We start from the raw sequence: 13,833 nt of genomic DNA, 5'->3' as shown, positions 1-13,833 counted from the left end.
AAAACTGGTTTGGCCCATGAAAACTGACACAGGGGCCTAATGAGTCCAAGCAGGACCAATCCACAGGGCATCAGGCAGATGGATGGGAAACTCAATGACTTTCCATCTGGGGCATGTGACAGTGCATTATCATGATGGAAACTTAGAGAGGGAAGTTAACATTAGCCTTGTGGTTGACTCTCCAACCGCCGTGGCTCCCCTGCCAGCCAGTAAGGAAATTACAATCCCTAAGTAAACAGCCAGCACTAGGTCATCTGAAGCACTGAGAGAAAAGAGGGCTGCCTCTCTTCAGCATCCATCCCAGGAACCATGGCTAAAGCCAAGGGAGCAAAAATTAAAAAATCTCTACTTTACCAGCCACCTTCACTCAAGCAAATAGCTCAGCTCATTGCCCAGGCATCAATAAGCACCTCAGGCAACCTGCTAACCCAGAGTTATAACTAGCTTTTGTCATCCCCAGGGGAAGAAGTATAAGTATGTAAAGACAAATTCCAGTCACAGGCTGGAAAGCCAAAGACACCACACTATGATTGGGGAAGGCAGGAGACCTTAGGGCACCACTACTACTACCACCGTGGTGGTAGTAGGATGCTACTCTGCGGAGGGAGCAGGGCATGGCAGAGCTCAGCTGGAGGAAGCAACCAGGAGCATTCTATTGGATAGCTTCCCCTCAAACTAATCATTCTGGCCAACCAGTTACCAAGCTCAATTGTTTCTGTACTGCTGAAGGACTGAAAGTAAGGTGAATGCCCTCTAGAGTCTAGCACCCAAAGGCAAAGCCCATCCTAGGCACAGCTATCAGCTGAACATGATACCTCGGTGATGTTATCATAGAACAACATTAGTCAGGCAATATTTTTTCAGACTATGACTACAGCAAGAGACAGCTAAAATCGGGACACAGAAACCAGGCCAGCTGACTCTCCACTCAAGGCCCTTCCCTTTAGACCAGACTGTGACCTTCAACTGGCCATCACGTTGATTGCATCCTTTGAAGACATTTATGAAGCCAGCCAAAAAGGCATGTTTGTGAGTGATAGCCAAGGGATGGCTATGGCAGCTCGACCACCACAAGTCGACTCCTGGGGCTCCTGCTTTCAAAAAGGGCTGACCATGAGGAACTAACTCTCCTTAATGGCCAAGGTCCATTCCTGGGCTACGATGGCTTCCATTTGGTGCCTGCTCACAAGTTCCACAAAAGCCAAATCTCCTTCCTTGTTCTGTATATTCAGCAAAGCATAACCAGGAAAAAGCAGAGGATTTGCAGTTGGAATCAATCAAACAGTAAACACGCATCAAGCACCTACTATGTGCTGGGCGTTGTGCTGAGTGTGAGGAAGATAGGAAGATCTGGGTTTCCATCTTGCCTCAGCTTTGTTGTCACGGTCATTGTTGTTCAGTCGTTTCAGTTGTGTCTGACCTTTCGTGACCCCATGGCAGAGACACTGGAACGGTTTGCCATTTCCTTCTCCAGGTCATATTACAGATGAGGAAACTGAGGCAAACAGGGTTAAGTGACTTACCCAGGGTCACACAGCTAGTGAGTGTCTGAGGCCAGATTTGAACTCAGGAAGATGAGTCTTTCTGACTCTAGACCCGGTGCTCTATCCACTGCACCACAATATCAGTGTGCACTATCATTATTCCCCATGTGACCTTGTCTAAGTCATTTTTCTCTGGGCACCGGTCTCTTCTTCTGTAAAACTAGGGAGGTGGCCTTCACCTCTAAGGCCCCTCCCACACCTACACTCTATGATCTTTCAAACTCTTCTTCTGGTGCACATTTGGTACATAAACTGAGGTTCAGAGCATTTGAGGGACTTGCTTGTGTTCAAACAGCCAAGGAGTGTGAGCGCAGGGACCCTGTCCCAGGTTCTCTTGCCTCTCAGACTAAGGGATGGCCAAGACTTCTCAAGTCACAGTCTAACCTCTTCAGCAGGGCTGTGTCAGGCGCCCAAGGTCCAGTGGGCCACTAAGCAGTGTCCAGAGGGGCCACTAGCCCAAGCTGGCCTCTTAGGTCAACACCTTTGACAGCTGGATTTAGAGCAAGGGAGTCTGCAAAGTCATCTAGTCCAGCCTCCTTCTTCTATAGAGGGGAAACTGAGAACCAGAGAAAGAAAAGCATTTGCCCAGGTCACACTCACAATTGACAGAAGAGTCAGGATGGAGCCCAGAGTCTCTGCCTCCTTCACTGTACCAGGCAAGGGGCAAAGACCATTTTTCAGGCTATGCTCAGGACAACGGAAGGGGGGTACATATAAGTATATCCCGGGCTCAAAGGAAAGTCAAGTCCACGAGCATTTATTAAATGCCTACTGTGTGCCAGGCAATGGGGCTGCAAAGAAAAGCCAAACCTGGCCCCTGCTCTCCTAGTCTATTAGGGGAGAATCCACATAAACAACCACGACTCTAAGAAGGCTGAGAGACAGTGAAGCTCAAAGTAGGCATTGGGGCCAGAACTTCCATGAGTTGTGGTTATCTCTTCACCAGTCTGTGGGATAAAAAGATCAAGGGGGCTCATCCCCAAGGAGACGTGGCCAGCAGAGCCATGTGAGCCTTTTCCTCACTGTATCCCAGGGCTTGGTTCAGGTTGCATTTCAGGCTCAAGTTACCATCGCAACCCAGCTTCTTGTCATTGAATGAATGATCTTCTTGCAAGTTGGGACAAGGCACTCAATCGGGCCAAACCTAACCTAAGTATGGTGGGTTATCTGGCACCCCTGGACTAGAGAGATCATGGGCAATGATCCAAAAAATGACATTTCTCTAATCCTTTAAGAAATGCTAGATGTTTTGTGGATGGTGTACCCATGGGCCTCATGATAAGCCTAGGCAGTAGTTCCTACGGATTCTTATTTCCCTATTTATAGATATGGAAGTGAGACTCAGCAGTAAGCCCCCAAGCTAGGACTGAAATTCAGGTTTTCCTGACCCCAAGTCCATTATTCCATGCTGCCAATGAAGTAAAAATCACTGGGCAAAATGACCCCCAAAATTGGAAATAATGAAAGTAGGAGGAGGTGTGGAATGATAAGCAAACATACACATTGTTGGTGGAGCTGAAAAATGATATAGTCATTTTAGAAAGTAATTTGAAATTATGCAAATAAAGCAACTAAAATATCCATACCCTTTGAACCCCTGACTGCATTACTGGGCTCATACCCCAAGTAAGCCACGAATAAGAAGAAAGTCCCCATATACTCCAAAATATTTATAGCAGCACTTTTTGTGATAGCAGAGAATTAGGAGCAAAGTAGATACCCATGTACTGCGGAATGGCTAAACACACTGTGGTGCATGAACGTAATTGGAATAATGCTGTGCTGTAAGAAATGACATGTGGGATGAATTCAGAGAAGCCCGGAAAGATCTCAATTAACCGATGCAAAGGGAAGCAAGCAGAACCAAGGAAATGTAACTACAAAAATGGAAATGGAAAGCGATGGCGCACCAGAAGATGATATTTGATCAAATGAAGCGAGAGAAGGTGCCCCCGAGGGACCTCTTTGTGGAGGTCACAGGGGTCACACATGACACAGTCCTTCAGACCTTCAACGTCTTGATCAGCTGTGCTGTGCTTGTTCCTCTCTAAAAATGACTATTGATCGTGTGAAATGGCTCTGGGGGAGGGGCAGGGATACTTGGGATAATTGCAATGATGTAAGAAAAAGAAAAGATTAATAAAACTTGCTTTTAAAAAAAAGCAGTTGAAAAGGGAGACAGGCAGGGAGAATGTCCATGCTTGCAGGCCACCCAGGGACAAGAAGTCACCACTGTCCTTCTTTTCTACACTTTTAGCAGGTGTAGAATAAACTCCCAGTTGCTGGTAGGCCTCTAAAAATCTGACTCCAGGTGACAGTAAGTTCTGCTGCAGATCCAAGTCTGTATGGCCTTTGTCCATTGAGACAGCTCAAAGGAAATGCAGGACGCGCAAATTTGGAGTATCCACTTCGGATGTTCACACAGACTATTTGTGCCTGACCTGTGGCAGAGCATCCCGAGCTTGTGTTGGCCTGATCAGCCACAGCCAGACACACTGAAACTTGACTCCAGCAGACTGATGTCATTTTGGTCCTCCTTGAGACCGAAGGATGACAACCAACCAGGGGTAGGGTCTACACCTGGGAGCTCCATGGTCTAGGGAGATGTAGAGGAAGAGATGGAAAGCTGGCTTTGAAGCCAGAAAGATCAGGCTTCAAATCCTTCCACATACTGGCTGTACATTCCTGAACAAGTCCTTTATCCCCAGGGGCTCTAGGTAGCTAAGACTGTGGGTCATAAACGTTACCAGCCTGAATTGGCAGAGGGACTCTCCTTACCCAGGAATTCCCTGTACTAATGAAACAACAGACCCATATGGGTGTGTTTAGGTATCTATATGTGTTTGTGCATGTGTCCATATATGAATATGCATGTGCACATACATGTAGGTGTGTATATGCTGGGCGTGTATGTTGTATATGTGCCAGTCATGCACATATCATCACATGTGTGTATATTATACACATCTGCATAGAAACAGCATCTCTGTTCCCAACTATCTTACACATACACAGTCATAATAGCTGAGGTCTGTCTAACACTTTAAGGTTTACAAGCTGCTTCATATCTGTTATCTCATCTGATACTCATAACAAACCCGTGAGCTAGACGCGATTATGATTCCCATTTGGAAGCTTACTCAGAGTCACACGGCTAGTATATGATACGCACACATGTACATATATTCGTAGAATGTATTACTGAACAGATTATAGGTATATGTGTGTATGTGTGTTGAATTAACTGGGTTCTCGAACTGAAGAGGTCGGAAGACTGGTGTAGAGGAAAGGACATGGGATTAGAATCACAGGACCTTGGAAAGAATTCCATCTCTCACACTATCTGTGTGACCTTGGGCCAATCACTTCCCTCTCTGGGCCTGATCCTTCATCTATAAAAAGAAGAGGGTGGGCTAGATCATCTCTAAAGTATCTCCCAACTCTAAATGTACGTTCCTAGGAAAATGACTTCTCTTGCCAAGCTCTGACCCACCAATCAGCTCTACATTATTTGACATCATGAAACAAAAGCAGGGATTTGTGCATGGATGGGTCCTTTCACTTCAGTTAGCCCATTTAGCTGCCAATTTTACAAATAAAATACACTCTGTCTACTGGAGAGACTGCTCTCTGGGGTCATTTAATTCTACTGTGCCTCAGTCAGTCAAGAGCAGACCTCCATCCCTTAAAGAGCTTAAAATGAGCTTCAGTGTAGCCTTGTATTTATTAGCACAACTCTCACAGGACCCCCAGGAGGGTACCATAAGTATGTGCACATAAAGCAATCTCACCTACTCATGTAAGTGTTAGCACAGGACCTGACACGTAGTAGGCACTTTATAAGTGTTTGATTGATTGATAGAAAATGACTGATTGCTATAACTTGATGCTTGCTATTCCTGAAGTGGTGACTTTGTCTGTCACTATCTTTAAAGAGACTAGTTGAACAAGATCCTGTCCATTTGGCTATTTGCTGCCTCTCATTTTCATCATGTCAAATATAGGCATGAAAGCTGTTACTCCTAATCAATGATCAAAAATTACAATCAATTGGATTATGTCTGCAGACTCCTTTTTGCTTGGCCCCTGAGAACAGAACTAGGAGCAAAAGGCAGAAGTTGAGAAGCAGATTAGGCCGGATGGGAGGAGGAGGGGAAGGAAACCACCTCAAAATAAGTGGAGCTATCCAAAGGTAGCAGGGGCTGCCTTAGGCAGAGGAGCATCTTTTCTATAACTGGACACCTTCGAGTACAAGCAGGAGGAAGACACATCAGGGAAGCTGGAGAAGGGATTTTTATTTAGGTGCTAATTAGACTAGCTGGTCCCTGAGGTCTCCTTCAAATCTGAGATTCTGCAATTCCGTGATGGCAAGGGAGGGGAGGAACTGGCTTTTTAAATAATCTATAACGTCCTATAGCGATGGCAGAGGAAATGTGTTTTAAAAAAAGACTTAAGAGGCGAGTCACTAAAGGAAGAAAAAGAGAAAGACAGCTACATCTACAAAGAAACACACACTTTTTCTAAAACACACGCAGTTTTCTAGAGCAAACCCATACAGAACATACCTGCCATACCAAATCTCGATCAAAATTAAAACATGGTCTTCCCTGCAAGAAGATAAACCATAAATAACTTTATTCATATCGTGTCCTTCCATCTTAACTCAGGTGACTTGAACAAAACCTCTATAAAACTATCAGGCCTACCTAGGATAATAAAATTTCTATATCCTCTCACTGATAAATGCTTTCTGCATGAGGATCTAGAGATTTCAAGATCTGTGCAGAGAATCTGCCCCACAAAGAATAACTTTGTAAGACAGGAAACTCACTGGACATGCAAAACAGAAACTCTTCTTAGTGGTTCCAAGTAGGACTTTATTTGGGGCAAGAGCTCATGGAATCTCACACCTGCTATCTTTTTTCCTGATGGGTAACAGATGAAAGAAATCAAAAAGTTGTTCTGCAGCTATTTAGAGGATCAATGTATGGATTAAGGATTATTGTTAACCAAAGCAGCATCTCACAGAAATTCATTTCCCTTTTTTTGCTTGTTCGTTTTTTTAAGGCTATATAACTTGGAATTTTGGCAAAAGGTTGTATAATTCTGAGCCTTGGCCAAAAGTTAACATGAAACTTTAGTTTTTAAGTCTTACCCAAGAGAAAGCCAGATGCTCTCACCACTGCTGAAATGCCAGTTCCATTCATTCTGTACCCAGTGTACAGTCACCTACTTGCTCAAATCATCCCTAGTAGTTGGCTGTAGAATCTGAGCTCTCCTCAATTGTTTCCCATCCAAGTCCCAAAAAGAGCAGCACTTGTAGTACAGGAGGAGATCAAAGGCTGAGCTTTTGAGCACTGAGAAAACATGCAGAGAGCCTGGGTATCTTCTAGCAAGCTGCTACACAACTCATCCTAAAGAGGTGAAATTGAGTGCTAACGAATGACAGATTTCTCCATGCCCTAGCACAGAAAGAAGTGCCATGTTAAGGACCCCAGTGATCTGAACACTGCCAGCCATATGCACAAAGCAACACTGCAGCTTCCAGTTACTGATAAATTTGTTGATCAGTGCTCACTCTGAAAATGGGCTTCCAAGTCATTCCACTGAATTGCCCGAAAGGATTTCACTCATTGGCTTTAAGAATTGGGGGGAAGGGTCCTCTCTTTGCCACACAATTATAATGATGGAAGCAGTGACTAGGAACTAAAGTGAGACCCCAAAGGTCTATTTCAGCTCTAAATCTCGAAACTCATCATCTATTAGTTTTCCTTTTAAAAAGGCAGTCAAAAGCCAACAGAAAGGGGATCAAGAGTGTGTATAAAACTCCCTTCACTGAAGGTCCATCACTAATGCTGGGAGAGCATTCAGGGGCCATCTGATAGTCCATGTAGGCACAATGACGCACTTACTCTCTACAGAGATTTTGAGAACTTTCTTTGGCAAGGAAAGCTGCTCATTTTAGATTCCTGTGATTTCATGGGTATAGGGAACACCCAGTATAGAAACTCCCATCCACTGATGCAACTTGTCTGTAACTTATAAAGACTGTCTCATTTTTATTTTGGTTCACCAGCTACCTAAGAGAGTGCCTGACATAGAGCAGGAACTGAAAAAATGTTTGATGCTTGACTAATAGATTTATTAGAAGACACTGGTTTAAAACTTCATGGAACTGAAGTTAAAAGGGACCTCGCAGGCCATTCATTCCAAGTCCCTCCTTTTACAGATAAGGAAACTGAGGACCAGGGAGGTTATAGCCTAAAATAAGGAGCTCTGACTCCAAAGTCTTCTCTGTTGTCTTAAGTTGGAACATGCCACAGGCTGAACTTCAACTCAGGTCTTCCTGACTCCCCCAGGACTGACTCCCTAGACACTACTTAATGCTGCTTCTCCAAAGCTAATAAATTACAAAAATTCTTATCAATATACTGTGTATTATTTTTAAGCCAGTTTCAACCAAGCCTGCTTTAAATGGGCTAACTCATCTCTACCCTGACTGACAGGATGAAGACTTACAAGCCAAAGACCCAGAAGCCTTAGTTACAGCTGTATTTGGCTGAAGCCATTTTCACTGACCAGATAACATCCTAAACTCATCTGTATAGAGGGCAAGATGATGCAAAGGTCAATGGTAAGAAGTCCTTTATTCCTCCCCAGGCCGCTTGGGATCTTTGGAACAAACAATCTGAGTGTGTGCACTGAATGTTGATGGGACCCTGTGCAGAAGTAGGGATGGGCAGTGTGTTTCCTTCAACCTTTAGAGTTTTCCTACAAGTTGGTCCCAAGCCCAGCTTGCCCAACTGCCCAAGTTATCAAAGGCACACATCCCCACTGATTAATGCTATTTTATTTCTTCAAGGTGACATCAACAAGGTGAGACTTGACCATTCTCATGACATAAATTTTTGGCCAGGCTTCCTTTTCAAAAGTAAGACTTTCAAGTGAAAAGGCTTCAGCTTACCAGACACTAAAATAAATAAATAAAGAGGCAGCTGAGCGCCATTCATTTAAATCAGCTTACAAACCTTTATTGTTTCATTATTCCTAATTTTTATCAGGTGAGTAATCATCCTAGCTACACGGACACACCTTAGAGTGTCAGGAGGTTTTTAAGATTATTCCTCAGTTGTCTTCACAGCAGAGTTGGGGGAAGGGGACGTGGGAGGGGAAATTTGTAAATACTTTCTGTACTGTCATTATCTTCAACCTTGACTAAGAAATAGTGTTCAGGTTAACACACCCACACACAGTAGGGAAAATGTCTTTTTATAGTAGAAAAATATTTTCCTGATAATGTCATTTCAATCACTCGGTGACCCTTCTGTGGGGCACAAAGCAGCCTTCCTTTGGCAAACTCTGGTTTCTCCAAAGAGCTTTTGTCACTGAATTGGGCGTGGGGTAGGGAAAGTAGATGTATTCAATTCCTGAAAATGTAATTCTTGAAAATAGTTAACCGTTTCAGATGGCTTCTGCTGCTTGCCAGTGGAGCCAATTCAGGTGGGCGACCCTTACACACAGGATGAGACCCTAATGAATCTATCTCTAAGAATCACAAATAGAGAAAGACCACATCCAAACAAAACATTGGCTTGAGGCTGTTTGTTTGTTGGGGTGGAGGCAAAAAGCTATGCCAAATGATTAGGCTCAGTGCATGTTTTCCGATCTCAAGTGCCCACGAACGTCACCAGCTGGTTGACACTGCCAAGCGTGCCCAGCCCCTACCTTCATTTCTATGACAGTCTGAAGAGCCTTCGTCTTTGCCGGTTCGGGCTGAAGTTGGGTCCTCCTGTGCAGCTCCTGTGGAGGGACACGATAGAAATAAGCCTGACGGTTCATCCTGCCGTCATCCAGCAGCTCAGACAGCGCGCCCCAGCATCCCCCAACCCCAAGCTCGCTGGGCACCCAGCTGAAGGCTACAGGTGCTACTACTCCCCAGCAGCCCACTGATCCCTCTTGCTGCTGCTGCCGCTGCCTGGAGGCTAGGTTACAGGCAACGGAGCTGGCACATGCGCGATTTCTAAAACTTCCGTCAATAATTAATGTCAACTGTGACAGAGACAGCAAGGAAGCCGTGTCCAAATACTCTTCAACACTGCTGCATGTGCCCAGACAGCCTGTCCTCCCCCAGCCAATCACATCGCTCAGGGCTCCTCATACACAGGCCGAATAAACAAAGGGAGGAAAGGACCTGGGTGAATGCAAACCCACACCAGGCACCGCACAAGCCACCAGGGTTCGAAGCAAGCAATTAAGAGCATTTTCAATAGAAATGTGGCACTCTTTCCAGCAGCAAATTGGTTGGATGGAACACAGTGAATGTCTTGCCTTCCACTTTCCAATTGCATCTGTGGCTGATAGATTAATATCCTAAGAGAGAAAAAGCCAAGGTATGGATAACAGCGAGAGCTGGCTTTAAAGGGGGGGGGGGGGGAGATGGGGGAGAGAGAGAGAGAGAGAGAGAGCTAGGAGGTATCATGGCACAGTGGATGGAGCACAGCCTTAGAAACAAGGAAAATCTGGGTAAAAGTCCTGCCTCTTGCCCATAGTATCCATGCAACTCTGGACAACTTTGCCACTCAATGTTCAACTCTCTAATACTCTTAAATTTCAGAGAAGGTGCTGACCTGCTTTGGTAGAGGAATTTCCCTGTCCAGGAAGGTCTCTTTCCCTATACTAATGAAATCATAAGAAAATCAGAATTCATGTTGTCCATGCCTGAAAAAAGAAGGGAGAAGGAAGGAAGGAAGGAAGAAGAGAGGGAGAGAGGGAGGAAGGAATGAAGGAAGGAAGGCAGGACAAAAATAAAATCTAGAGGGTTTTATTGACAGGTGAACAAGCTTAATATTAGCAATTTTATGATTCAAAGATTCTTCTCCCTTTTCATTTCCTCGCATTGTCTCAAAGAGGAGTTTCTTTATCAATCACTGCTCTGGAAAAGTGTCCAGAATCTAGGAATCAGAGAAATGAAAATCAAAGTAGCCCTCGGCGATGACCCCACACCCATCATGTAATCAGAGGTACTAAAAAAGGGAAACTTCTTGTTGAAGGAGCTGTAGGATGGCAGGAAGCAAGAAGCTGGTCCAACTGCTCTGAAAATCAATTTGGAATTATGTAAGAACATTTCATAAACTTTGATCCAAAGATATGACTACTTAACACTGTATGCTGAGGAGGTTACAGCAAGAAAAGACCCAACCAATATTGACAAAAATATTCAAGGCAGCATTGTGATGACCAAAAAAAACCCACAACTGTAGGCAAAATATGTACCCAGGGACGAGGGACTAGAAGAACAAATTGTGATATATTCATTTATGGAATAGCATTGCTCAGTATGGAATGGTGCATATGAAGACATCAGAAGAACACGGAAGACTTATAAGAACTGATGCAGAATGAAGAAGAACCAGGAGAATAACATAGACAACGGATACAACAATGTAAAGAGTCACCGGAAGAAGCTAACAATGTTACTTCCATACTGTCAAAGAGAAAATCTTCATTCCCCTTAATTTAAATGAATGATTAACTCTTTTCCCAAGCAATATACTTTATTAAAAAGTGATTTGAGTATTTGTTGGAATGAAATCTATTGTGTGAAAATGAATCCTGTCTTCTTTTAAAAACAAAGAGAAGTTTCTTTGTATTCAAACATCTTTCCTTTTCCCCTCATCATTCCTACCTATTAATTGAGGGAAACAAAAATTAGGAGGGAAGACCCTTAGCTTAAATTTCATGTTTCTGTTTCTTTCATTTCTGTTAACGTTTTAAAATTATTCATTTACAGCTGACTATGGCCCTTCCCTTGAGGAATACGCAAGAGTTCCCACATGGTCTCATTCCAAGTTGGTAGGTTACCAGTATTTAAATTGTCCCCTGAGGAAACTGGTCATCAACATAGTGTATGGTTCACAGGATCAAAGGATTTTGAGATAGAAGGGACTTTGGACTTTAATTATAGTTCCAAAATCATAAAAACTACAAGGGAATGTTCAGGTGAGAGGAGCAAGATGGCATCATGAATGGAACACTGGACTTGGAATCGGGAGGAATGCTCAAACCCTGCCTCAAACTTTTACTAGCTGTGTGATGGGGGCAAGTCACTTAATTATTCAGTCTCTGTTTCCTCTTCTATAAAAGAGGGATAATAAAAATAAACCTTCCCCCCATGGTTATGATGAAGATCAAATGAGATATTGCAAACACTATATAAATGCTAATCATCTACTTCCACCACCACCAGGCGAGAAGTCATTCAGTAAGAGGAAGAGGAAGAAGAAACAACACCCACCGAATTTGTCTTTGCGGGTGTGTTTAAACTCATTTTTAAATTAACTTTTATTTTATTCTCAATCTGACATAAGTAATAGAGACATCTTCTGGCTTCTGATGGATGTATCTGGGATAGATAGGCAGTTTCTTGAGACTAGACAGCTGTTACACCATTCAAGTGATTCATGTAAAGACAAATGTTTCTGCCAGAAAGAACCTAGGAGGCATTGCTAAGGATTATGAACTCCTGGGCAAGAAACTTAAGTACTTGAGGGTACAGGTGGAGTTCTCATCACTACTGTTGATTGAAGGCAAGGGATTCAGAAGAGAAAGACAGATCTGGGGGGTGAGAAGCTGAATAAGAAGATGAAGTCTGAGAACAGGATTTAGATTTCCAGACGGTGGCCTATATTTTAATAAAGAAGAGATGGGCTCTTGGCCAGGGATGGAGTATACCTAACAAGGGCCAGTAAAAATATATTTTTCCTGGAGCTTCACAAATCTGGTCTTTAGGAGGGACAGGAGGGAGAAAACTGCCCACACGTCTGCCTCTTCTTATGACATAGAATGATACATTCAACACTGAACAAGAATAACAGAAGAAAGCCAGGAATCGATGGGATGACAACAGCCCAAACTACTTGCATATGTTGCAGAGAAGATTCCTGTTCAGGTATGCTTTGGAGAGATCCCTTCCTACTCTGAGACCCTGGGATTTGGGACATGGGGACATAACTCTTTGTGGTGTAGGCAGAAAAGGGAGTTTGGTCCTGGAAATCAGAATTACAGAAAATAGATTTAGAGCTGCCGAGAGCCTTATAAAGCCACCTGGTAATCCAACCCCTTCATTTTATAGATAAAGAAACTGGTGCTCAATATAGGTTAAGTGATTTGCCATGGGTCAAACAACTACCAAGTATCAGTGGTGTGATTTTAACCCAGGCCTTCCTGACTGCAGATCCCATACTCTATCGACTATGACATGCTGTCTCATCTGAGGGCACTTGGGTTCTAATCTTAGCTCTGTCCCCATCTAGCTGTGTGACATTGGGCCAAGCACATTCCCTACCTAGAATATGGTTTGTCCATTTGCAGTATGACATTCGGACTGAATGAAGCTCAAGGGTTCTCCCTACTCCAACACGCAAGGAAATCTCTCTCCTTCCTTTGGCTAGGCACAATGTCCTGCCACTGTATTCAGCACCAGCCTATAAAAATTCTTTGCCATCTGCATTTAACCTGGGGCTGGGAAGATTACAGGCTTTTAAAGCAGCAAAGTTAACTGTTTTCTGATCCTACATTTTATGGCCACTGAGATCACCTCAGCTCCTAAGGCAAATAGGAAAATATTTTATGCATCCAGGCTACAGCTCCACAGTCCACATGCTCATCCTTGGCAGTTTATGCCCCTCGAGGGGAAAGGCTTCGTGCAGTAAGTGCTTGCTAAGGCATCGTTAAATGTGGTTTCCAAGAACAATACTCTTCCTATAATTAGCCACATCAGTTTCAGTTGTTTCAGAGACAAAAGTGATCTTAACTTTATGTGCATGCCTGCAGTTTTTGTCCATCGGCCAAAATATTCTAAAGAAATTTTGATATGTTTCTAGGTGTGATAATTACCCCCCATAAAGTCTTACATATATAGAAGTCAGATTTTCTTGATGCATTGAACAATTTCTTCCCAAAGCATTTAGAATCATAGAACCTAAGGCCACTGAGTCCTGTCTAACCCTGAACCTAGAATTCCCCCTAAGACATCAGTGGCAAGTGGACATCCTGCCTCACATGAATGATCTCTAGCAGTGGGGAGGTCTCTGAGGGAAGGGATTTTGTTTCTGTCTCTATTCATATCCCGACCACTTGCTGGTGCCTGGTATATAGCAAGTGTTTAATAAAGGCTAGGTGACTCACTGCTTATGGGGCACAGCAGCAGACCTATCCTACAAGGATTTGGGGGTGTGGGTCTAGAGCTCAGAAAAAAGGGTGTTGTCTGGAGATTCAGACCAGGGAATCA

At 43.7% G+C, this 13,833-nt stretch overlaps 1 protein-coding gene across 1 annotated transcript in view; it reads right to left on the bottom strand.

Annotated features, from left to right (window-relative positions):
• The window catches only part of ERC2 (ELKS/RAB6-interacting/CAST family member 2), a 254,252-nt gene that overhangs the window by 231,651 nt on the left and 8,768 nt on the right, over nt 1-13,833 (bottom strand). The window contains exon 2 of the mRNA XM_036739687.1: nt 9,270-9,526. Within this exon, the coding sequence (XP_036595582.1) occupies nt 9,270-9,526 (257 nt within the window). The remainder of the gene's footprint in view (nt 1-9,269; nt 9,527-13,833) is intronic.

Source organism: Trichosurus vulpecula, chromosome 9 (genome assembly GCF_011100635.1).
Source record: "Trichosurus vulpecula isolate mTriVul1 chromosome 9, mTriVul1.pri, whole genome shotgun sequence".
NCBI lineage: Eukaryota > Metazoa > Chordata > Mammalia > Diprotodontia > Phalangeridae > Trichosurus > Trichosurus vulpecula.
This window is presented reverse-complemented; position numbering and strand designations above follow the sequence as displayed.